Below are 25,682 nucleotides of genomic sequence, written 5' to 3'. Positions count from 1 at the left end.
CCTGTGTCCTACAGGATTCAAAACCCACCTCCCACAGCAAGTTAGCACAGCCGGGACCACTCTCAGACCCCAGGTCCTCAGACTCTCAGCCCAGTGCTTCTTCTGCAAGTCCAATTGCTACATGGATCTCACAGAGAACAGGAAACTGCTCCTGCCTCGTCGGCACCATGGCAGGTTGCTCAGGAGCTATGCTGGTGCAATGGGGTTAAGAGTGAGACAGGAGGGCATTTTCAGATGGCAAAACTCAAAGGTGATTAAGGATGAGGGAAGCCCTGGAGACAAAGAATAATGGGGTTTGGCTTAAGTTAGACAGAGGTAAGACAAATAGGGTGGGAGTGCAACTCATGTAAATTTACATATTAGAAGAGTAATTATAAGTCTTTGTTATAAATCTCTTACTTCTATAATGGGAGGCGACAGGGACTCAGCACATGAATCAGAAATGCCGAAATGACATCTATTAGGGCACCATTGTTCCTGCCACTGTCATGGGGATTTTGTTGTCTTCAGCTTTGGGGCCTTTAATTAATAGACAAGCCCCATTGCTGGGCTCTTATTGTGAAGGGCCTGGAGTTGAGTGGGGGAGGGGTGATCCAAACACAAAGGATCGTTAGGATTGTCATGATCATTATGACAAGACTTTCCTCCCTGGCGTTGGTGTATGGCGTTGTCGTGGAAACCCCACGCTTATTAGGAACACACTCTTTTAAGGCCACTGGGATGTTGGCATCCCTTAACCAATGCCTGCTCTGTGATCACTGCCCAGTGTGGCCTTGGTGACGTGGACAAAGAACCAGAACTCCACCAGGCCTGTGATGTCTTTATTACAATTGTTCCTCTGGCTTACTCTCCATTGCCGCAAATAGCTCATAAAAAAAGATCACCCCCCTGGGATGTTAGAAATGTTCTACATTGCGATCTGAGTGGTGGTCACACGGGAGTGTACATATGTAAGAATCCACTGAGCCATGCATTTAAGATTAAGGACACTTTACAGCAAGTAGGCTATAGCTTGATTTAAAAAAAAATTTTTTTTTAATATTCTTTTCTTACTACCAGGAGAATTTTGTCCTTTCAACAGGTGTGTGCCTTGCTCAGGTGACATCTGAAATACCATAATCAGAGGCACTGCTCCTCAAGAGGAGGCAGCAACCAGTGTCACATACCCTGGGGCGTAGCGTAAGTCAGCTGTTACTAACCCTTCACCTCTGTCCAGAGAAGTCGGGATTTTTCTCCCCATTTGACAGATTGGAAACTGAGGCTTGGTGAAGCACAGTGGCTTTCCCAGAGTGCAAAGGGATCTGAGCCCAGGTCTCTGACCCCTTCCTTGCCATACTCTTTCCACCTTATTTGGGCAACCCTCCTTGACCAAAAGAAATCCATCCAAAAAAGGGAATTCAGAACAATAGTGTTCTACAATCCATAGCATATGGAGAAAATCTTAAAACCAAAAAAAGGAATGTTCTCATTAAAAAAAAAAGAATTACAAAATAGTGGTGAGAATAATGAACATATTATTGCTTGCTCTGCTCAGTACCTTTAAAAAATGTTACTTGACTACATTGAAAAAACCCACAACCCATATTTCTAGTCTTAAAAATAAAGTCTGACTACTCCAGGCCCATGTTCCCCTGGCATGCACTCTCCAGTCTGTCTAGTCCCCACCCAGCCACCCTCACTCAGTCGGGTGATGGCCATCCTATTTGGTGGGCTGGCATTCACTCACTGTCCTACTGGGAATCAGGCTCCAGTTTTCCTCTTAAGAACCACCCCTTTCTTCCTCCTTGTCCAGCTGCTTTGAATTGGGTTGAATCCAACTCTGTCTTTGGTGGTGATCATGTGATTCAGTTCTGACTAATCAAGGCATCATGTCCATAATGATTGGCATTAGCTGAAAATTGGACATTTGACCAATTTACAGCCTATGGGGGCAATGAAACTTAGGTTGTGATTTTCTGTGAAAACAGCATGCTAGATCTGAACCTTGCCTGGATAGCCTGGAGCTGCTGTCACCCATCTTAGGAGCATGTTCAGTCTCAGAACTGAGTCCAAGACAGAGGAGAAAAGAGCCTGGTGACAGAGAGGTGCTAGTGTCTTTATTGAACACTTGGGTCAAGTTCCACCTGAAGCTAAATATCCTGGCTCTGTCTTTTGTGTGAGTCAACAAATTACCCTTTTTTTCTTTGTTTTTATAATCTATTTGAGATGGTTAGGCACCATTTGCTTGCAAGTAGCAGAAAAGTCTGAATGGCTTCTCTGGTTGTTTAGATGGTAAAGAATCTGCCTGCAATGTGGGAGACTCAGGTTCAATCCCTGGGTTGGGAAGATCCCCTGAAGAAGGAAATGGCAATCCACTCCAGTATTCTTGCCTGGAGAATTTCATGGACAGAGAAGCCCGATGGGCTACAGTCCATGGGATCCCAAAGAGCTGGACACGGATGAGCAACTAACACTTTCACTTTTCAGGCATCATTTGTTTGCATGTAACAGAAAAGTCTCCCTTAGAGAACTTCCTAGGCTAGCAGACAGCAGGATCAGGACCCAAGGGGTAAAAATAACAGAAATCTAAATTTTAACCCAACATAAAGATGGAAACTTCCAGTATGGAATTATTAAGCAGCAGCAATATGTTGTGAAATCTAAGTCAATGCAAGTGTTCAGGCAGATCAAAATTTCTTAGTCTGTCAGTTTGGGCAGAGAGTAGGTGGTTGGAGGAGATAATCTCAACCTTATGTTCTTTCCAACTTGCTAATCCTATGAATATCAAGAATGGAATATTTCTTGAGAAGGATTTCCTGTATACCTTAGGGAGATTCTTTTCCTACCACAGTTTTCCATTATCACCAAGCCCCAGTTGTCTCCTTCACAGCAATTACGAATGTTTTAAATTTTATTTATATTTAAATTTATTTTAAATTTTAGCTTTATACTAATAATTGCCTACTTGTTTATTTCTGTCTCCCCCACCAGGCTATAAATTCAATAACAGCTGAGACCTTATCCATCTTGTTTTCTTGTACCTCTAGCACCTGGCAAAATGCCTTCAGTTACTACTTTGTTGAATAATTGAGGAAATGAATGAGATCTCCCTGACTCTGCATTTTCTATGAATTTACTCAGAAAACCAGTGTCCAAGCAGAACCCATAGGTCGGTAGCCACTGAATCTTCCAGTCTTAATTAAAGACATCTCATCTATGTTGCTTAATGAAAGATATCATTTTAGTAAAGGACACTGTGCCCACATTTCCTAGAGTAGTCTTCATCCCTAGGACACTCCCCCTTGTCTGGAGACATTTGCCCTCCAGCCTGGTCATGCAGCACGGGAGACAGCACCCCTCTTCTCTCTCCCCACTGTGTTGCCAGATGTTTGAGCTTTGTCACCATTCCTTAAGGCAGTGTAAGAAAGAAAACCCTCATTTACTGAGTGCCTACCATGTTCTAGTAGCTTTACATATGTGATCACACCTGACCCTCACAGCCACTTTACAAAACTGGCATTGTTCATCTTTATTCTACGGAGGAGGGGACAAAGGCTCAGAGAGGTCATGTGACTTACCTAAGTTCAAACAGATTTCAAAATTAGGACTAGGGTAGTCTGAAGTTTGTGCTCTTTCTGTTAGCCTACATTTAGTTCTTCAACTTGAATATGTGTGTGTGTATGTGTGTGTGTATATATATATATATATATATTTTTTTTTCCCCCTTTCCCCAGCACTCTTTTCTGAAAAGGATCTTATTACTCTTGGGGACTAAGGTACACACACACACAGAGCCCAAGTTATCAGCATCTTTTTTTTATTTATTGTACTGGAGGAGTTGGAAATAACACAAGCCTGTTTTAAGAACTAAGGAAATTCCAAGTAAGTTGAAAAAATGGGATGTTGAAAAACACACAAAATAATTCTAAAACAATCTATACATTTCAGAACATCATGAGAGGCCTGAGGGTTATGCATGAAGAAGTGTGCTCAGTAGCATCTTATACAAAATAACCAAAGTCAAGTTCATTTCCTCCCCATCTAGACCAGACTCCTGGATCCACAAACCGAACCATAATTCCTGGGGACAGTGAAGAGAGAGAGAGAGGTTTGAGAGACAGACAGGGACAGAGGAAGGCAGAGAGACAGGGAGAGAGAGAGGACAGGAGAGGACTTAGGTTAAGATTGCTTCCTCTGCTTCTGTGTTATTTGAATCAACTCATTTGGCCTCAAGCACTTAATCATTTCATTCCTCTTTCTAGTTTTATTTTGAGGCATTAAGAGGAAAGAATCGCCATGGGAGCTAAAGAGGGCCTTTTCCTCTTTCTAGCTGTTGCTTCTGGATTCCCTTACCCAAGGCCCAATGCATATGTTTGGCCAGATGGCTTGGACTCTTGGCGGCGGATTCAGCTGCTCAAGAACATGGTTGTGCTTAACCTCATCAACTTGACTCAGCGTCAGTTCATCCTGGGGTTGGAGTGTGATACCGATCAGTTTAATTAGTTTAATGAGGGCTGAGGGAACTGGTCCACATTTTGAATCTGTTGCACAGAACAAATTGGTTTGTCTCACTCCTGCTTGATTGTTTCAGCATTCAGAAGGCGAGCGGCTCTCATTAACCATTTTGGAAAAAGATTTTTCACTCCCATCCTCTCCTGTGAGAAGTTGGGTGCTGTCCAGGGTATCAACAGGGACTGGAGTCCAGGAACCAGGTTCTTCAAAAGGTGTGTTTCTAAACAACGCAAACTCAGAGTACACTGACTGAACATTTAATCCACTGGGAGACCGAACTCTGTAGCGTAGGAATTCCTGCTCCAATAAAAAGCAGTGTTTGAGCTTTTTGCCTAAAGCGTGGTCTCCATAGTAGGGAGAGCTTTTGAGGTTTGAGAATAAACTGTTAGGATTTTTTATATATCTATTTTGTTTTAAATTTCTACCTTTTATATGTTTTATGCTATCTATCTATATAGAAAGATATATATATATATATATATCTGCATGGGAGGGGAATGTTCATTTTTCTTCTGAGGGGCATTGATCAGAATACTTGATCATAGATCCAGAGGGATAAAGAGGTCAGTCTGGATTCCTGGGACTGGGGAGTCATATCAAGGGAATTGATAGCAAAGCTGCTGCTGGTGGTAGTTTTAGAGATGTAGGGTTGAAGCCAAGCACTAAGCCTATTGGAGAGGGAAATGTCTCTCCTCCCTCCTCACTGACCCAGACAAACACTGCATCTGGGCAGAAGAGAGGCAGACAAGGTTTGGAAGTCTTGTAGACAATGCTGAACTGAGCACGGGGAATGGGGACCATAGGGGCAGATGAATGAGTTCACTCCAAGCTCCAGGGCATTATGGAAAGCTCCTGACTCAACTTCATGATGGGGAGGTGTTTACACATCAAAAAGCTCTTCATAATAGGCACTGGGGTCTTCCTGAGACCGAGTGACCACCTTGAACTGACGCCGGAGGAAGCCACCATAGCGCTTCTGGTTGTCCCACTTGAGCTTGGGACGGATGCGCCGTAAGAATCCCCCGTAGCGCTTGTACAGGTCCTCATGGCCCACCTCACCCCCCTCCCCTTCCCCAGCCTCCTTCCCGGTCACCTCTGAGCTCCTCTTGGGGTATTTGCGCAAAAAGCCCCCATAGCGTTTGACCTGCTCCTTGGGTTCCTCCTCATTGGAATCCCGCGCTTCAGCCTCCAGGGCACCATCGTTCAGCTGAGCATCCCCCATCAACTCAGACTCTGCATCCTCCCCCAACCTGCCAGAGAGACCCCTGAGCTTCTCCACCAGGCTGCTGCTCAGAGCATTCTTCTCTGCTGGGGTGCTGAGAAGGAATCTGTTTTTCTCTAGTTCCTTCAAGTAGGGCCTGATGTGCTTGGCTGGCTCACTGCTGGACTCTTCCAAAACTGTCTTGCTCTTCAAGTCTTCCTTGCCATTGAGCCCAACGGTGAAGGGAGTGAGGAAAGACAGAAGGCCCTGGCACCTCTCCCACTCCTGAGCAGGCTGCAGGGCAGCCTGGCATTCCAGGGAGCAAACCTGCAAGAAACCCCAAAAGACCACAGTGGTAATGCCACCTCCATCAAACTATCAAGCCATAAGCTCCTGCTCCAGAGAGCCCCCTGTCCAGTGTCTGAGAAAATGAAAAAACCATTACTAAGCAGCAGGCCACCCACTTTCATGCTCCCAATGGTGCCTAAAGGTAAGTGACTTTATGCCCATGTGGAGGATGAGGAAAGATGAACCAGCTTTTCCAAGGGCCCATGGCTACAGATGACACTGTCAAAATTGGAAGGAAAATCTTCCCATAGTGCTCTGCTGGGCTCACCCATAATCTTCTGCTTCTGACTCCAGAGGGACTAGTTAGTTCCCTCAACCTTTCCTGGGTATAAAGGATGCTGCACACACTTTACACAGAGGAATAGAAGCAATGCAGAATGGTGGAAAGAACACATGTAAGGAGTTGTTTAAAGGCTCACCAAACCTGGGATGACTATATACTTCATAAAAGTAGGGAGGAGTCAAACATGATGACGATGGTGTTGATAATGACAGTGACCACAATGACAATACTAGACAGTACTGGAACTTGAACCCACGTTCTAATGCCACGAATCACCATACTTAAGCACTGGGCACTTCTGAGATCAGACCAATACATGGGCAGCACATGGTGTGCTGTGCGCATCTCAGTGAAGAGTGGCTAGAGTTAATACTTTGCATCATCAGCTCATGGAATCACTCCCATTTTGCATGCAAGGACACTGAGGCTCAGAGAGGGGGTTCCAGTGTCATGGAACTAGAAATTGGCAGAACCAAAGCCCATGTTCTGTCCACCACACCCTTGAACCTTTATTACAGCTGTCTGCTGTTGTGGGAGAGGCACAGGGAGGGGCTTGATGCAAAGTATAGCCAGCAAGGCCAGCCAAGTGGTGGTGTAAAGAGCTCCTTCCATGAGATTGACTATATTTGGGAGTGCCCATCAGCCTGGTTGTGAGAAGCCCTGAAAAGTTCATCTTGGGTTGCCAATACCCAAAGTCAACATCACCTCATAAATGACACTCCTTGTTATCAGGCAACAGGCTCCCTGGAAACCTGAGCTTTGCTCCCAGACCTGAGTGAGCCTATGGTGGTAAGGTCTAGAGAGGGAACATGAGTCTGGAAAACAGTTGTCCCTAGCTGCCCAGACTGACCACAGGGCAGCACGTAGTCTTCACATTCTGGGATGAGTCTACAGAACAGGCTCACAGCTGCCCAGGCCTGCTACCTTCCCTCTCTGGGCTCCACACACAGACTGCCCCTTCCATGCACTTTGGCATTGAGGAGCCTTGCCTGAAACTCACCAGGGGGTTGATGGGTTGGGGCCCATCCTGGGTCTTCACAGCACACAGGGAGCACTGGGCCAGGCAGTCCGCTGTGACAGAGGGGAGTGCAAGCAGGCAAGCAGCCAGTACCAGACCTTGCCACACCATTCTGTCTTGGCTTTTCCTGCTGGAGAGGGAGAAAGAGGAAAGGAAATCTGTGATCGCCTACTCTGTGCAGTGTGTCCTTAGCCTGCAAAGCCAACTTTCGCTGGCAGCACTGCACTGCAAGGCAACCATTCGTGTTCCCATTCTACAGCCAAGAATACAGGCCTATGGAGGAGCAGTGGGTGCCCAAGGCCAGTGGTCAAGGAAGGGAACTAACATGCTGAGTGCCAGCAGTGTACTAAGAGCTTTCCTACATGCTCACATTCAATCTGCCCAACAGCTCTTAATGTGGGTTGTACTGTTAGACAGATAGGAAAGTGGAGGCTCAGAGAGGGGAAGTGATTGCTTACACAGCCAGGAAGTGGACAAGAATCAAAACCCACTCTGACCATTCACCAAGCCAGACGTGGTTATCTGTTTCTCTGCATCCTCTGAAGCTTCTACCCGTTACCCGTTTCCCCTTTTCCCCAGGCTGGCCCCAGCCCAGTCCTTTCTGCTGTGGGCATTCCCCATGCCAGCACTCCTCCTTGCCATGGCTCCACCTTCACCAATCTCCATGCTGGCCCCCCTGCCTCCACTCATTTGCTGGTCCCTCCTGCCCACCTTGACATGCCCTTCTTGGTGTATCAATTCTGGGATCAGAACCATTGGATTGGGTCAGGCTGGGCCTTCTGCTAAATGTCAGAAAAGTGAAGATGCTCAGTCATGTCCAACTCTTTGTGACCCCAAGGACTGTAACCTACCAGTCTCCTCCATCCATGGGATTTTCCAGGCAAGAATACTGGAGTGGATTGCCATTTCCTTCTCCTGGAGATCTTCCCAACCCAGGGATTGAACCTGGGTGTCCCGCATTGTAGGCAGATGCTTTACCATCTGAGCCACCAGGGAAGTACTAAATGTCAGAGACACCCTCAATTCTGACCCTATAGCCAGCTCTTCAACTCTGTATTCTGACCACATTTAGCTACTTGTAAATCCCCTAATGAATGGAGCGGCACCTGTCCCACCTCTGGCCCTTTGCACATGCTAGGGCCAGAGAATCCTCCTAGAAAATCCTCTTCCTAGAAAACCCTCCTGTCCTCCCCTGTTATGTGTCATTTTGGCCCTAGAGTAGATGTCGTCTCCTCCAGGCAGCTTTCTCTGATCTCTTACGTGGAAGGGGTGTTTCTTCTTGTATTTTTCCCGAGATTTGTGCCTCCTCCTTTAAACTATTCCACTTCTCAGTAACTATGTATGTGAGTCTTTAAACTTTGGTTCCACGAAGGCAGGAGCTGTGACTTGTTTTCATCTCTGAAACACTTTCTCTGTGTTCCCCAAACATGCCAGGCTTGCCCCTACCTCAGGGCCTTTGAACTCCCTGTTTCTCCATCTGTGGTACTGTGGCCTCAGATTTCTACCTGGCTCACTCCTGTAACTAAAGGAATTCAGTGTCACATCCCCTGGGAGGTGTTGGCTGACCCCAGGGTTTAGCATGGCTTCCTGGTTTTCTTGCATTCCCGTGCTTTTGTTTTCATCGGAACATTCACCATCTCAGACTATCCTACTGTTCGATGCTTGTCATTGTTTATTACATCTCTCCCCTAGAATATTAGCTCCCTGCAGGCACAGACCTTAACTGGCATGTTTCCCACTATAACCCAGCACGCACAAATCTGACCAGCAGATAGCAGGCCCTCAATAAATCCTAAGCAGATGAATTAATGCTTCGCAAAGAGTCTATTAAAGGCTGTTCCTTTCATAGTTAACTCCTTATAAACCAAATATCAAGATGCAAAGCTGCCAAGTAGGAGCACAGAGCTGGAAATGGGCAGGGCTGTAACACTCTCTCCAGCTTGGTCTCTGTAATCTGCTGCCTCCATCACTGCTCTCAGAGACAGCTGTCTCCTCCCTCCCCGCTCCATCCCCCAGATCCTCCTGCACATTGCCCTGTTTGCTCAGGTGATGAGGGGGAGTTATAACATTCCACCTGTGGCTCCAGGGCTCCATGCCATAGCCCAGAGCTGGTCTCAGAGCACATAAGAGGTTTCCCTCTAAAGCATGCCTGACGAGGAGCCGGGCCACCATCGATGGAGCCCCTCCTGTGCTTCGGGCCTTGACTGAGCCCCTACGTCTGTTGTCTCATCCATCCATGCCCAGGGAGAAGGACACTTCCAGTTCTGTGAGTTCCCCGTGCCCTCCAGTGAGTGGTGAAAGTGGGGTGTAGGCCCATTCTCTTGGACTCACCACATGTGTGCTTGTAATGACTACAGTTTCTAGAACCATTTTGATTTATTAACAGCTGAACCTCCCTCCAGAGGGCCTCATGCACAAGGCTTTTACTTGCATATTATTCCCAACCCACCTGCCAAGTGTAAGAGGTGGGCCTTCTTATCCCCACTTTGTATATGAGAAAGTTGGTGCTCAGAGAGGCTTGGCAAATCTCCTGAGGCCACACAGCGATCAAAGGTGAGAACTCAGGCTCATCTGAGGCTGGGCTAGTTCTGTTCTCCTAGGTACAGAAGCTCAGAGAATAAACCTCACGTAGGTGGGCCTGGGTCCATCCCACGCCTCTCTCCTTCCTCGAGTTTTTCTCATGCTCTATCAACTGCTGAGCGGATTTGGGTTCCAGGTCAGTGAGCTGTGCTATTTATGTGCAGATATAAAGCAGCAGCTCATGTTTTCCTCCTATCAGCGATGGCTGGGCTGGCCTGGTACAAGATTAGCAAGGTCTTGCTCATCCACTGGGGACGGGCAGCAGCACCACCCTCTCTCTCCTGGCCGGAAGCTTCCTGTCAGTGGCTACAGTAGGAAGCTGGATTTGAGATCTCACCGTCCCACACAAATACAGTGACAATATCCCTTCCTTTCATCCATTTCCTTTATATTTAGCAATGATCATTCTAGCCAATCTGATGGTTGGTGAGCATTCATGATGTTCTGAGTAACGTTCATGAATGAACTCATTTATACTCACAGCAACTGTGTGGGGTGGGTACTATTGTCATGCCCACTTCACAGAGGAGAAAACTGAGTTAAGACGCCTGCAAAGACTCTAGAGCTAGTTAGCAGAAAAGCTGGAATTTGCACCCAGGCAGTCTGGCTCCAGAGCCCACCTTCCTAACCAACAGGTATGGCCCCAGCTCCTTCAAGGCACCCCAGCCTCCAGCTCCTTCCTCCTGCTTCCAGAACTGCCTCTAATCTTGCCCCCCGAGAACCCTGCACAAGCACCCAGAGGACAATTCTGAATCCAGTCTGACTGCACCCTGCCCTGCATTCAGCTTCTCCATCACCTTTGAGAGGACCTGCCCCTTAGCCAGGCTGTCCAGGGCTTTCCTGCCGAGGAGAGCCGCCATTGACCAGCTAACCATGTACTGGACCCTCTGCTGAGTCCTGTATGTGTCTCAGTATAAGGGGTGCTTGTAACAACCCCCTAAGGCTGGAACTGATATTCTCCCCATTCTACAGTGAGGAAGTAGAGGCACAGAGAGATCACACCATTTTAGCAAGGAACCCCAGCAAGGACACGCAGGCAGGCTGGGTGTGAGCTCCGTCTGATCTGGGCCTGACCATATCACCTGCAGTTCTACAAGAAATGCCCTCTGTGCCCTGTCCCCCAAACTTTTGCACATTTATCACCACCTCCGCACTCCCGTCTCCCTCTGACCTGCCTGCCTCTCATTGTTCTTTGAAACTCAATCTTAGTTACCTCCTTCAGGAAGTCTGTCTAGATTAGGCTTCTCTGACTGCTCAAAGTTCTCTGTGTATCACACAACTGCCTCCTTCTAAGTTCCCTGCCAGGGCAGACTCTGTAAGTGCAGAGTCCCTGAGGTGAGAGAGGCTGTGTGTGAGGATGACAAGGAACAGCACAGGGAGGAGAGAGGAGATGTGGGCAGAGGCCACGTGGTGTCAGACCTTGCAGGCCAACGTGCAGCTTGCATTTCATTCTAATGTGATGGGAAAACTAAGGAAGTTAGATTGTTAAATGAATGAATGAACGATGATGTCCCCTGCAGCGAACACAGAGCTAGAATAGGAACAAGAACATTCTACACATGTGTAGAATGAATAACAGGCAACCCTGGATCTCTCAGAAACCCAGTTTGAATTTTTCTGACTCACACTTCTGTGCCCCCAGAGAAACCCCACTGATCCATAGGACTTCTAAAACCAATACCTGCTAAAGAAATTCAGCAGGTGTTAATGAAACCATGGGGAGAGGTGGGGGCAGACCCAGGGTAGAGAAGAGGCAGAGTGGAAAGGGGAGAGAGGAAGAAGGGGAATCAGACCAAGGGAGTGAAGTAAGGGAAGGAGGGGACAGGGAGGAAGTGAAAACCAGTCAAAGACAGAGAACAGGGAGAGAGAGGGGGAAGTAGTAGCTAAAGCAGAGACACAGAGAAGCAGAGGAGAGAGAGGCAAGGCTGTCGAGGGGAAGACGCAGAAAGAGCGGATGGGGGCAGAGGAGGAAACGGGGAGTATGAAGGATCCATTCCAACTTCACTTGGGCTACAGGAGATGGAAACGAAAAAGGCAAAAAGGGGTAATAACATAGGACCTAGAACATCGGAGAAACAAACAAAAAAAAGGTGTTGAACGAATTAAATGCCATGAGTAGAGACCTTACTGATCTTTCTAGGTGGCTCAGACAGTAAAGCGTCTGCCTACAATGCCTACCATGTGGGAGACCTGGGTTCAATCCCTCGGTCAGGAAGATCTCCTGGAGAAGGAAATGGCAACCCACTCCAGTATCCTTGCCTGGAAAACCCCATGGATGGTGGAGCCTGGTAGGCTACAGTCCATGGGGTCGCAAAGAGTCGGACACAACCGAGCGACTTCACTTCACTTCAGAGACCCTACTATGTACTGATGGGTTGAGAGCTCTGTGTTCATCAATCCAATAACAGAGCCTACTCAGTGCCAGGCTGTGTGTTACCACTTTACACGTGTTATTCTCACCCCCACAACACTCACGCTGGCATACCCACTGCATGTGGGGCAAGACTGAGGCTGAGAGAGGAGTTCCTTGCCCAGGTTTCCTTGGCTTGTAAGGGGGAGAGTTAGACCTTCGAATGGATCTCTCTGGTGTCTAACAGCAACACATCAGCCCTGAGGTTTTCCTAAACAACCCTGCTTCCTTCCTTGTGTAGGATAAACAAATTATTGAGTAACGTCAGTTGAGTCCCCCGGGAGCCTTTTCGCCTTTGCTGTGAGGATTAGCTTGGAAGTCATACATCAGAGATAGCCCTGCCGGCTCATCCCCGACTTGGGAGGAGTCAGGAGAAAAGGAACTTTGCTGTTCAACTCTGTGTGAGACGCGGAAGTGAGTCTGCTGAATGAGCTCGAGGGGCAGTGAGTCAGCGCACAGACCCCGGGGACGGGGCCGAGGTATGGGGCTTGCAGAGATATCTATGCTGAAGGAGCCTCCGAAGGGCCTCCCAAAGGAAAACCTCTGCACTTGCTAGTTTAGGAAGCACATTGTGACAGCCCAGCCAGGAAAGCAGGGGCTGGCTGGGGAGAAGGGTGACTCTCTCCTAAGGGAAAAGGACATTTTGGACTCGTCAGCCTCCATAATCACATGATCCACTCCCTCTAATAAATCTTTCTCTATATGTACACATCCTACCATTTCTGTTTCTCTGCTGCTGTTGCTGCTGCTGCTAAGTCACTTCAGTCGTGTCCGACTCTGTGTGACCCCATAGATGGCAGCCCACCAGGCTCCTCTGTCCCTGGGATTCTCCAGGCAAGAACACTGGAGTGGGTTGCCATTTCCTTCTCCAGTGCATGAAAGTGAAAAGTGAAAGTGAAGTCGCAGTCGCTTCAGTCGTGTCCGACTCTTAGCGACCCCATGGACTGCAGCCCACCAGGCTCCTCCGGCCGTGGGATTTTCCAGGCAAGAGTACTGGAGTGGGTTGCCATTGCATTCTCTGTTTCTGGAGAACCCTGATTCATACACCATCCTGTTTCTTTACTGTCTTGTGACAAAAGCACAGCTGAGCACTGAAGCAGGTACCAGACTGCCCAAAAGTGTTCCCGTCTAGTCCTTTACAGAAAAAGCTTGCTGATCCCTGCTTTCATTATTTTATAGCCCTTTTATAATTCTAATTATTCTAACAGTTTTGAAGCTGATTTTCTTGGGGAAATCAGAGACTAATCACCCCCTCCTCCCAGCCCCTGTCTTCTCATCTGTCAATGGGCTGTGTGTCGCCTGCCATCGTGGCTCCATTCGGACCCCTGGACGGACCCAGTAAAGGCCAGGGCACCATAGATCTTTCTTCACCAAGGGCCCAGAGTTCCTTCAAAGGTAAGGGACTGCTTGCCCTCTTCTCCCCTCTCAATATTTCTACCTTATAGTTAGAGGGCTCTGAGGAGCAGTGAGCATTTTCATTTAAAAAGCCAGCAAGGAATAATAATGGCTTGATTTAACATCACAATTATCTCTCTGAGCACTTTATCGCATATGATTATCCCTATTTGATAGAAGAGGAAATGGGAAAAGGTAGAAATGAAGTCACTTGTTTAAGGTCACAACATGAGTCAGGAGGGAAATGGAGACAGAATTGGAGCCTCCCACACCCAGGCCACGACTCCAGCAAGCGCTGCGCTGCCAGTTTGGGCCAGACCCCAGTCTCCCATGGACCCTCCAGGGTGGTGCTAGTATTATAGGCTCAGGCTCCTGGTGGAAGAGGGAGGACCATGTGACAGAGCCCCCCACCCCCCACCCCAACGCCTAAGCAGGTGTGTAGCTGAGACAGAACTCAGTCCTCCTCATGGCCTTCTGAGGGCCCAGCAAAGGCCTGTATCTCATCAACATCCTTTAGTAGCCTCTGGTAGCCTGGGCACTATTAGCTCATCTACTCGGTGGGAAAACAGAGGCTTGGAGAAACAAAATGACTGGGCCAAGAGGCCAGGGCACAGGGCGCAGGCTGCTTAGCGCCAGCCTGAGACTCTGCTCCGCAAACCACCTGAACTCTAGGCTTGATCACGGTCCTGAAGACCAGACTGTTCCAGGACTTTGACCCCACTCAAAAATACATAAAGTTCACCTTTGTGGGTCTCCAGTGGGCTGGCTAGCAGAATCCCCCCACCCCAGACTGGAAAACGGCACTTCTGTTAGGCCCTTAGAGTCATTAACAAAGAATGGATCATCAACCTAGAGGCTGAACAGAGGGACCACCCTGCAAACCATGGTCATGACTGGATCATTAAGTATAGTTTTGAAAGAATGCCTTTTGAGAGCAGGATTCCTATGGAATTCTGACCCTTTGTTATCAGATGCAATTAAGAGATGGAGAGAAAAGCAGTGGAGGGTGGACAGAGAGATGGAGGTGAAAAGACAGACAGAGGGAAGAGAGGATGAGAAGTAAGAAGAGTGGCTAAGGGTTGCATATGGAGAGAAAGAGATGAAGTGCCTAGAAAAGCAGAGAGTAAGATGACAGGCCATGAGGGAGAAGAAAATACAGAGGAGACGCAGAAATGGGGAGAGGGTGAACGGGAATGAGAGGGAGAAGGTACAAAGAAGAGGAAGGCGGAGGAGAGGGGACAAGAGGTGGGATGGAGAGAAAGCAGAGAGCAAGTGGACCTTGATCAGGAGGTTGACCTCCTATGTGAATCACAAACACCAATTCCCTTCTCCCTCAATCCTCTGTTCTGCCCTGCATTTCCAGTGGCCAGTGGACCAGAGGTCCAATCACACAATGATTGCTCTGTAAGCTCTTGTCAGGTTAAATCAAACTGTCCAGTAATAGGCCAAGGGACCCAATGCTGATGAACACGTTGGCCCTGGTGAGCAAGCCTGTGACCTGCCGTAACCACTCCGGCCAGGGGGATGGCTGGAAAGATCCAGGAAGAGGCCTCCTGAGCCAAGAGATGTGCTTCATGGCCCTGGGCCATTGCCCTGCCCCCAGGAGCTTCCATCTGGACCCAGGCTGGAGGGATTAATGACATCTAACTTCATAGTAGCCAGGGACACTTCTCCATCTCCAGGGCCTGATCCTGGGCTTACCTGAGTGTCTCCGATGTTTACTGTCTGTCACAAAGGCCAACTCTGTCGCAGTGAAATCGTTTTAGCCCTTTGTCAGATCCAGTGAGATTAGCCAACATTTATGGGCTAGGATGAGGGAAAACGATGAAAGATATCAGCTAGCTGACTGCACTTTCTCAGACATGCGATGGAATCAAATCACCAACTATTGATCCCGCTTAGAAGATGGAAGACATCTAATAAATACAATAATTGTGCAAGAATGGCCCGAGAAGTGGGCAGTGGGCGGAGTGGGAGAGAGGATCAATCAAGAAGACACTTCAAGCCTGAGGCAGGAGCTGAAGACATAAAAGTCTTCTGTTGGTGTGGAGAGAAGGGAGGGGGCAGGGAGGGGAGTGCCAGCCCCACAAACAGAAGTATTAGACACTACATCACATTTCCTGGCTGTAGCACACAGCGTGATGCAGTGGGATGATAGGCTGGGGGGCGGGGATGGCTCCATTTCTGACACTTTGAACAGTGAAAACTTGAGGAGTCACAGGAGCATTTGCTGAGCACCTACTAAATGCCAGGCATCTTACTGTATCTATTCCGTGAGAATCTCACAATAACCTCAGGAGGTAAAATTACTGTCCTTATTGCCCAGAGGAGCAATTGCTCAGTAGGGAGCACTACTGTGCCCAGTCACACAGCAAATGAGTGGTGGATCTGGGACTTGAACCCAACACTGTCTTGGGTGTTGTGAGATGCTCATTTAGATGTCAAATGAAAATCTCCTGGCTCTTCAAGACCCTAATTCCTCTCCATATGCTTAAGGGGACAAGCCTCAGAGCTGGTCCCTTTGCCCACTCTACTAAAAAACGTGCTAGATTCTGCTAAGAAGTCTCTGTGGTTATCCCCTCCCAGCTGTAGTGGAAACACGGGATTCACCTGCCACCCATCACACCTCTAGCTCCTCTGGGGCAAAGCAGTGGGCTTGAGATCCCTTCAGCAACCTCCCCCAGGCAGCACAGCTCCCCCGGCTAGGGCTGCTGCAACAGCTCCCCCACGCAGATCTCAAAGCCTGGAGATAAATGACCTGTAAAAATAGAACAAAAGACAAGGTGGGGGGGGGCCTGGGGGGGAGAAGGTGAGGGAAAGAGATGGAAGGTGCAGCGGTGGCTCAGGGGTGCAGGGGGAGAAAATGCAGAGAAGAGGATTGACATGCTGTAACGTTTGGCAACAGATCTTCACTGGAAAGCCTGTCAAATTAGAAAGACAAGACTTGTATATTTTCCCAACCCTTGGGGAAAAAAATGGTAATGAAGACTTTTGGTCTGTGGGAAGGGAACTGAAATCAGATCCAATAACCTGAAGAGGTTGTTTCTCTTGGGAAGCTTGGAGGTTTAATTAAGGAATGTTTGTAAAGCTTGGAGAGATTCTATATAAAAGATAACCAGAAAAAAGTCTGAGGTCACAGAACTTACTATTCAATCTGGGAGTCATCAGCAAGTTCCCCCCCACCAACCCCCAAAGCTCACCAGCCTTTTTTGCAAGTCAAACTTTGAGATTCAATAATACTTTCTTTGAATGCAGATATCTTTTTACCAGAGCAAATGTCTTTCCCATCTGAGTTTCCTCCCCACCTAGCCTTGACTCCCTGCCTATAATTTACAAGAAAGCAACAAGTCCTCTCAAAGTAAGACCGACAAGAAATATCCTGCTATGCCCATGTCTCCTGGCATGCTGTCATTCTCTCTGCCTGTTCCCTCCCAACAAAACAACCCCAAACTTCACTTCTGTGTAAAATCACATCATAGGAAGCCCTCAAGCCAGCACCCTGTCAGCAATTAAACACGATCCAAAAAGAATGAAAAGGCTGAACTTGGTTATACATTGATGTACATGATACATGGTAAATGCCAGAGCTCTGACATCTCATTAATGTCCCCAAGCTCTTGTTCTGTAAGTCCAGTGAGAATCACTGACCTTTAAAATTACCCTGATGAGCTAAACCTTTCATTTCTTTCATCCAGGGCATCCTGCTCTCACATGGACACCGCTGTGGGGAGGCAGCCTGCCAGAGGAAGAAGCACCCCGCAGACAAAACCTAGGGGTGGTCCTCTTGGGAGGGAGCAACCCACCTGTTCAAGACAGGGCTGTACAGAGAAGGAAATTCTGAAGAGCAGTCTGTCTCGCACTGATCTGGCTTTTGTAAACTAACCGCATAACTCTTACTACCTCTGCCGGACAGTCAGAACCAAACCTGAAATTCCCCAGCCCAAGCTCCCACCTTCTCCAGGTTCAGAGAATCAGGAAAAAATAAATAAAACCAAGAGAGGGTTGCAGCACCCCCTGGATATTACCTGTGTTCCTCTTTGTCCCTGAGCAGCTTCAGGCCCAGCAGGTCGGACGGTGGTGGCAGCAGGTGACTGGTCCAAGACTCAGGGATTGTCCTGACTCCAGCTCAGAAGGAGGTGTCAAAGAGGCAGCTGTGAGCACAGCCAAAGCCCCTCAGAATGGCAGTTCTGGTGCCTCGGCCCCCTTTTTATGGACTAGAGCCTCCCCCTGTCGCTCAGCCCTTGCTCAGCACAGGCTGCTCAGAGCCAATGGGGAAGTAGCTCAGAGCAGTCAGAGGCGCAGACCCCCGGGCCCTTCAACTCGAACTCCCTGGGCCCCACACAATAGGCTTCTCTTCGTGACAGGGGATGTGGGGGAGGAAGGCAGCCGCGTTGGGAGAGGGGAGGATCCTGTGTGTAGTGCTGTTTGTCACTTGAAATCCGGCCACTTCAGTCTTTGATGCATTTCCAGGAGAGTGTCACAGAAAAAAAGAGAGAGAGGTGGGGAAGGACAGAGCCAGGAAGAGTTAGAGAGACAGAGAGAGACTCAGAGAGAGAGAGAGATATCAAGACCGAGAAAGAGAAACAGACAAACGGATATGGAGACAGAAAGAGACAAGAGACAGAGTCAGAGAGAGACAGAGAGATAAATAGACAGATGGACACACAGAGAGTCAGACAGAGATAGAGAGACAGAGGGAGACTGAGAGGGAGGAACAGAAAAACAGATATAAAGACAGAAAGAGACAAGAGACAGAAACAGTCAGAGGGATACAGAGACAGATGGACACAGAGTCAGACAGACAAACAGATAAGAGACAGAGAGATTCAGACAGACATAGAGACAGAAGGAGACAGAGGGAGAGAGAGAGTCAAAGAAACAGAGAGCAAAACAAAGATTCAGAGAGAATCAGTAACAGAGAGAGACCATGTCAGAAGACAGGGAGCGATACAGACAAAGCAGGGAAGAAGGAGTCAAACACAGAGACACAAGGAGAGGGTCGACTATCAGAGAGAGGAAACCCGGAGAGACAGGTCGAAACAGAGAGACAGTCAGAGGAAGCGAGCTAAAGAAGCCAGGGCAGAAGACAAACTCAAGAGCCACACGACAAACAGATGCAGAGACAGAGGCTATGAGTCCTGTGAGAAGAAAGGGAAGAGGCAGAGGAAGCCAGCAGGGGCGTGAGCGGCCCTGGGCTGCGTGCTGTGGCAGCTCCGTGCACGGCTGGCGCATGTGTGTGCTGGAATGTTTTTTTGTGTACATTTGCCTGCAACTGACAGTCGACTCTGGTACATGCCTGAGCTGGTGCCAGGCACAACCAGCCCTGGCAGAAGCACAGCCCTTCCCCAGCAGCCAGGAGCCACGGTTTATTTTTCTCTGGCAGCAACACAGAATGAATATCATGAAATCCTCCTCAAAATCTGGGCTACAGTGTGCCTTTGCATGCACTATGGGCGGGGAGCAAACCCACCTCGTGGGCACCCTCAGCCTGTGCAGGGAGCAGTTTGAAGACTGTGCCTTTTGTGACTCCAGATACCTTCTAGCATATAGGGGATCTCCGAGTTTGGAAGAGAACGCGCTTCTCCCCTCAGTCAGCAGCAGAGCAGCAGTTTATGGTGGGCAGCACAGTTGTTTCAGAGGTCAGGAGGGGGCTGCCCATTTCACAGGAACCTATGCTGTATTGGGCAGTTAGCCAGTGTTGCTCGGTTTAATCTCCATGACCTGGCCAGGTAGTGAATATTATTCCCATTTTGCAGGTGAGGGAAAGGAAGCTTGAGGGCTGAGAAACTTGCTCAGAGACATACAGCAAGTAAGTCACCAAGCAAGGATCCAAACTCAGGTTCATCTGACCCCTTCCTTGGACGTGAAGCCTTGACTCTGCCTACCCTGGAGGGCTGGGGGCAGGAGCTGCCTTCCCTGGGACTGTCCCTCCATCTGCACGGTGTAGCAGAGGCTGCACCTAATACTATTTAGGTTGTGGATTGGACTCCCAGCTCTTGCTTACGAGGGGAGAGGCCCTAGACAAGTTTCCAGGCTCGGCTTCAGTTTGCTCATCTATAAAATGGGGATAGCAGCATCTAGATATTGTGAGGCTGAAACAAGAGATGTGCCACAGCGCGCATGACCATGGGTCCTGATGATCAATAACGTCATTCCTGCTCTGACACCCCCACGGTTCTCCAGGGCATCATCTTCTCTCGGCACCTGGTTCATTACAAGCTGGAAGATGCAAGGGGCTGTTCTCTGGGCACCGGCAATGTTTCAGACACTTCTGCACTGTTCATTGTATCCTCACAACAAGCAAACAGGGGGTGTGGATACCACAGTGCATCCTTGAACCCCTTGGGCAGCTGAAGTTCAGGGAGGCCCCGGACACACAGGGAAAGGGGAGGAATTGAACCCAGTCCCTCGGCCCCCAAGCTCAGCTCCCTCACATCCCCCTCCAGCCTTGAGAGGAGGTTTCCCTCCTCCCTTCCAGAGAGGACTCTTTGGGATCTGATCTTGTCCTCCTTTCTGTATTTGTCCCTTTTCCCAAACAGCGTGTTGGAGCTGACAGCAGATGCAAAGACCCGGGGTACTCCAGTTGAGTGAGTGAGTGGCTGCACCTCAGGCTGCTTCCCTACCTGGCAACCCAGAGGGGTTGGCTAAGAGGCTGCTCACTGCCACCTGAGTATCTGGGACCTGCAGTAGCTTCTTTACCCCCAAGGCCAAGTCCTCACCCCAGTGGCTCTGTCCTCTTCCTGCTCACCATCACCTCCTCCCCCTTGGCTCTACCTCTAGAAGCTCTTGGTAATAACCTTGAATAGACAAAGGCCCTAAGACATGGGATACCCATTCCTGAAAGCCAGCAGGCACTGGAAGAATAGAGGCATAGGGCTTCTCTTGATTTTTGTTCATCATAAAGAGAAGTAAGAACAGCAGGCATGGAGATGCTATGAATAGTCCTGCTTTAAGTCATTAATGTTTCCTATCCTTCACCCCCAGGGTCTATTGTCAGCCTTGAGAGCAAATAGTTCATTCACTTGCTTTTCTTTTCCTTCTTTTACGCACATACAGGACAAGGCCAGGAACAGCCTTCTCCCCTATCCTAGAAGAGCTTGTCACAAAACTCCCCCGCTCTGGGCTCAGAGATGCTCCATCACATCACAGACCCCACGGCAGCAGCACGTGGGATGGGAAACCATAGAACTGGAACAAGCTAACTTGGGCTCGAATCCCGACGCCCCCGCTTACTCTGGTGATGACTGGTGGATACCTGGCCTCCTTGAGCCCCCAAGTCTTCTGGAGACCGGGGACAGCACCCACCTTGTGCAGGGTCAGGAGTACCCCGATCTCTGCCGTGTCTTCAGGGCACACGTCTCTGATTCAGATCTTGACAGGAACCAAAATCAAAGGCAGAAGAGAAAGAGGCATTTGTAACCACCAGCCCTCAAACCATTCTGTTAGGGAGGAATAAGAAAGAACTTGGCAGGAGACAGAAAAGTGAAAACATAAAGGCAGCATCTTAAGGCCACCCTACATGCCAGGCCTTGTTGTCAACTGTTCACAGTTATTAACACACTTGATTTTTCCCAACAGCCCTGCAATTAGAATGCTATCCCTACCCTGCTTTAGGGGACAGAGGCTGTGTGAAGGTTCAAAGTCGTGCAGATAGAACATAGCAGAGCACCGCCTGCATGGCCTCAAGCCAAGCCATGAACTTCAGGCCTGTGCCCTGACCCAAGCTGAACTACTTCCCAGCCTTTCCCCACCCTGGTTCCGTCTCACTCACGAAGATCTGTGTCTTTCCTTTATCCACCTGTTGCCCTGGAAGGTGGGAGCCGCTGACCATGAGTTATTCGGGAGGATTCCAGGGAATTGAGTCCCCACACTCTGCTTGGCTTCCAGTCTTCACAGTGTGCCTGGCACGGCTCTCAGAGGACCCACACCAGCTGCTGGCTGTGGGAGCCATGTCTGCATGGCTGCCACGGGACAGACAAAGTCCAGGCCTGTGCTTGAGGTGGAGCAATGCTCAGTCTCTCTCTCTCTTACTCTCATATTGAAATGTAACAGTGCATTTGGCCCTAGAAGTGCAATGCACAGCATGCAATTCTGCCCTCTCTATGCTCGTGATCGACTGGGGGCCGGTTGTAGGAAGAGGCCATTCTTAGAGGTGTGATGAGTACAGGTCTGGAAGACCAGGATCACTGTGGGAAGACAGAAGAAGGGCTCCCAACCCAGCCTGGTGGGGGGTGGGGGTGGGGGAGCCGAGTCTGGGAGGTGAGAGCCAGGTGAGCTGGTGTGGGAGTAGGAATTGTCCAGCAAAGGGAGGGAAGGGCATTGTGGGCAGAGGCCTGGAAGCAGGGAGAGTTGAGAAGCCATCCTTGACTGCTCTCTTTCTCTGGCCCCACATCCAAGTCACTGGATGTCTTCACTGTTTGTGGCTCTGTCGCTCTGGTCTGGTCCCCATCACTTCTGTCATGGATGACAGCCCCAGCCCCACTGGCCCCTCCTTCCAGCTTTAGCCCCTACCTATTACTTGGGTCTTCAGCAACCTGAGAGATACTTTCACAAATGTAACTCAGATTATACTATGCTGCTGCTGCTGCTAAGTCGCTTCAGTTATGTCTGACTCTGTACGACCCCATAGACAGAAGCCCGCCAGGCTCCCCCACCCCTGGGATTATACTATACTTTTGTTTAAAATACTCCAGTAGTTTTCATCTCACTTGGAATACACTCCACACTCCTCCCCTGCAGGGCCTTCTCTCTGCCGACCTCCCACTTCATGCCCACTCACTGCTCAGCAGCCACCTCGGCTCCTGGCTGCTCCTCAGACACACCGAACACGTTTCTGCATCGGAGACTTTGTGCGGTGCCTTCCATCTGGAACACTTCTTGGCTTCCTGTTCACTCCATCACTTCATGTAGGTTTTGGCTTAAACTTCACTTCCTCAAACAGGCCCCTTGCCCACCCTTTGCCCCATCAACCCTGATCCTTTGCCCAGCTCTATTTCTCTTCGTGGTGTTTGTCTCTGGCTGATGAGAGATGTCCGTTTGTCTGCTTGTTACCTGTGTACATGCTGGTGCAGTGGAGACTATGAAGGCAGGCATATTGTGGTGGTGGGGGTGTAAAACAGTACAGCTGCTGTGGAAAAAGTGTTGGTGGTTCCTCAAAATATTAAATATAGAATCACCATAGGGCCTCACAATTCTGCATCTAGGTGTATGCCAGAAAGAACTGAAAACAGGGACACAAACAAATACTGGTACACCAGTTCACACCAGCATTGTTCACAAGAGCCAAACCAGCGTCAATCAACAGATGAATGGAGTAGTCTCTAAGTGTCATAGACTATTATTCAGCCATAAAAAGGACTGAAGTTCTGATACTTGCCGCAACATGGATGAACACTGAAACATTATGATATGTAAAATAAGCCTGTAACAAAAAAGACAAATACTGTATAATTCTATGTCTATATTTAGAGGTATTTAGAATAGGCAAACTCATAATGACAGAAAATAGAATAGAAGTTACTAAGGGCTGGTTGCTTGCTAAGTCACTTCAGTCGTGTCCGACTCTGTGTGACCCCATAGACGGCAGCCCACCAGGCTCCGCCATCCCTGGGATTCTCCAAGCAAGAATAGTGGAGTGGGTTGCCATTTCCTTCTCCAGTGCATGAAAGTGAAAAGTCAAATTGAAGTCACTCAGTCGTGTCTGACTCTTAGCGACCCCATGGACTGCAGCCTACCAGGTTCCTCTGTCCATGGGATTTTCCAGGCAAGAGTACTGGAGTGGGGTGCCATTGCCTTCTCCGACTAAGGGCTGGGAGGAGGTGTAAATAGTGCTTAAACATCACAGACTTTTTGTTTGGATGAAAAAAGTTCTGGAAATGGATAGTGATGATGGCTACCCAGCATTAGGAATGTATTTATAAGTTGTACACTTAAAAACACTTAGAATGGAGGGAGCAGGAAAGGGCTGGGGAAGCAGGTGCCTGCTTTTCTGGGGAGGAAAGCTCTGCAGTAGCAATGAGAAGGCAGAGGGAAAGCTGTGTTGTCTTCCCTCAGCCAAGAGTGCAGACAGATGCCAGCAGCCGAGATGAACTGGAACTGGAGAGAATGTCCCTTTCCCAATGGGCCAAACCTCCCGTTCTCTCCTGCTTCGCCTCAGCTGGGTGTGGAAGTTTATCATTCCAGCTAATAGTTGTCATGCATCTGCTGATGCCCCACACCCCAGTGAGTCGTCTCCACGTGTGACATCATCTTATCCTCATAGCAAACCCCCAGGGTGGGTGCCATTACTATCTTCTTCCGTCAAAGGAAGCGGCACTCAGAGAGGCAGTGACTCAGCTAAGGGCACACAGCTCTCAGATGGATGAGAACCAAGCTCAAGTTAATCTGACTCCAAAGCCCATGCTGTGAACTCCTTCTTCACTGATGCCCATAAGCAGCAGGTGCGTAGATGCCATTATTCACTGTGCCAGGCAAGATGCCAGGATCAGGTATAAATTATCTTTAATAAGTTCCCAGCAGCCCTATGAGGGAAGCACTGTAAGTCCCACTTTGCATATAAAGAAAATGAGGTCCAGAGAGGTGAAGTAGCACAGGTACTACTTCAGGGAGCACAGCGGGTCAGGTGTGGAGCCAGGACTCACCCTGAAGTTGACACCTCTCCAAAGCGTGACCCTCTCTGCTGTGCTATTTCCCATGATGCTCCTCTGTCACTCCAAACCACCTGGGAACAGGTCCTGAGCCAGAGTCCAGTCAGCGCTTAGGATGAACAGACCACCCTTTTCCTGTGTTCTGAATCCAGAACTGTAGGCCTCATACTCATAACCACATGCGGGGACCCCTTGACCTCAGCCTCAGTCCAACAAGAGGTCAGTGGTGGGAACCGTTTTTGCCCAAATGAGAAAGGGAAAAGCCCGAAATCTCAAGTCACTGAAATCTTCTCCCAGCCACCATATATCAGGTGATGTCTCAGTCATAGGTGCTTCTTCTAAACCACATTTGCCCCTCACAACAACCCTATCATGTAGATGTCATCAGCACCACTCTGCAGATGGAGACTGAACTCGGGCAGTGCAGTCACTTGCCCAAGGTCACAGTACTAGTGAGTGGCAGAGCCAGGACTTTCTTTCTGCCTCAAAAGCCAGAGCTGTTTTCCCTCATCAATCTGGCCGTCAGTTCCAAAATTCCTCCAGAGCAGCCTGGGCACCAGCAGGAGGACAGGTCCATGAAGGGATCCCAGATATTAGACCTGAAATGAGACCCTTGATCTGAGAGCTGCCCCTCATCAGCCATGAGCTCCACCAGGTACATTGCTTTTAATAACAGCTCTTAATAAGAAGTGAATTTCTTTTTGCCAAAGGGGAAGGTTAAATTGCTTTTTTCCCCCTCAATCTATGAATCACAGTTTCTCCTAAATCCTTTTGAACTGACAAGTTGCTACCTTCTCTGCATTCATTCCATAAAATGCTCCCAGGGTGCCTGCCAGAGGCCAGGTTCTCTGCTAAACACTCAGATGCATGGCTGAGAAGACCCAGTCCCCACCTCTGGGAGTCACAGTCCAGTGGGGATGACAGAAAGTAAACAGGAAATTTCACTGTCATGTGGGGAAGTCTAAGATAGGGGTGACTGTGGAGGAGCTGGGTCCCTCTGGCCAAGAGGAGAGGTACCCACATCAACCCGGCAGTGGAGGTCAATCATGCTAGAGCTGGAGACCAGGAGCCGGGTTTTGGAGACTGTGTAGGGGTGCACCATGGTGATTGGTCAGGTTCCGTAAAGAAGGAAACGTCCAGGCTTTTATAAGCACAAACAAATTCAACATAGGGAATTGGGGAATTTTAAAAGGTGTTGACAGGGACTGGGGGTGGGGGATAGGTAGAGCGGGACTGCTGGAAGAGTAGACTGGGTCTCCCAGAGCACTGCAAGGCCTCCAGCCACATGACAGAAAGCAAGCCAACAGGAT

The 25,682-nt window shown here is 49.0% G+C and overlaps 1 protein-coding gene across 2 annotated transcripts; it reads right to left on the bottom strand.

Moving 5' to 3' along the window:
• Positions 1-3,774: 3,774 nt before the first annotated feature.
• PDYN (prodynorphin) lies at positions 3,775-24,869 on the bottom strand. Of its 2 annotated transcripts, XM_061436765.1 has the most exons (4): positions 21,032-24,869; positions 17,752-17,877; positions 7,324-7,471; positions 3,775-6,019 (listed from the first exon to the last, which is right to left on the bottom strand). In XM_061436765.1, exons 3-4 carry the CDS (start codon positions 7,450-7,452, stop codon positions 5,372-5,374), a joined length of 777 nt encoding a protein of 258 aa, XP_061292749.1. In that variant the 5' UTR covers positions 7,453-7,471; positions 17,752-17,877; positions 21,032-24,869; the 3' UTR covers positions 3,775-5,371. The 2 variants fall into 2 exon arrangements, with proteins under 2 accessions (XP_061292749.1, XP_061292748.1); XM_061436764.1 differs by lacking the exon at positions 21,032-24,869 and having other exon boundaries at positions 17,752-20,969.
• Between the last annotated feature and the right edge of the window lie 813 nt (positions 24,870-25,682).

This window comes from Bos javanicus, chromosome 13 (genome assembly GCF_032452875.1).
Source record: "Bos javanicus breed banteng chromosome 13, ARS-OSU_banteng_1.0, whole genome shotgun sequence".
Taxonomy (NCBI): domain Eukaryota; kingdom Metazoa; phylum Chordata; class Mammalia; order Artiodactyla; family Bovidae; genus Bos; species Bos javanicus.
The sequence above is the reverse complement of the archived record's forward strand: the minus strand, read 5'-3'. Positions and strand labels throughout refer to the sequence as shown.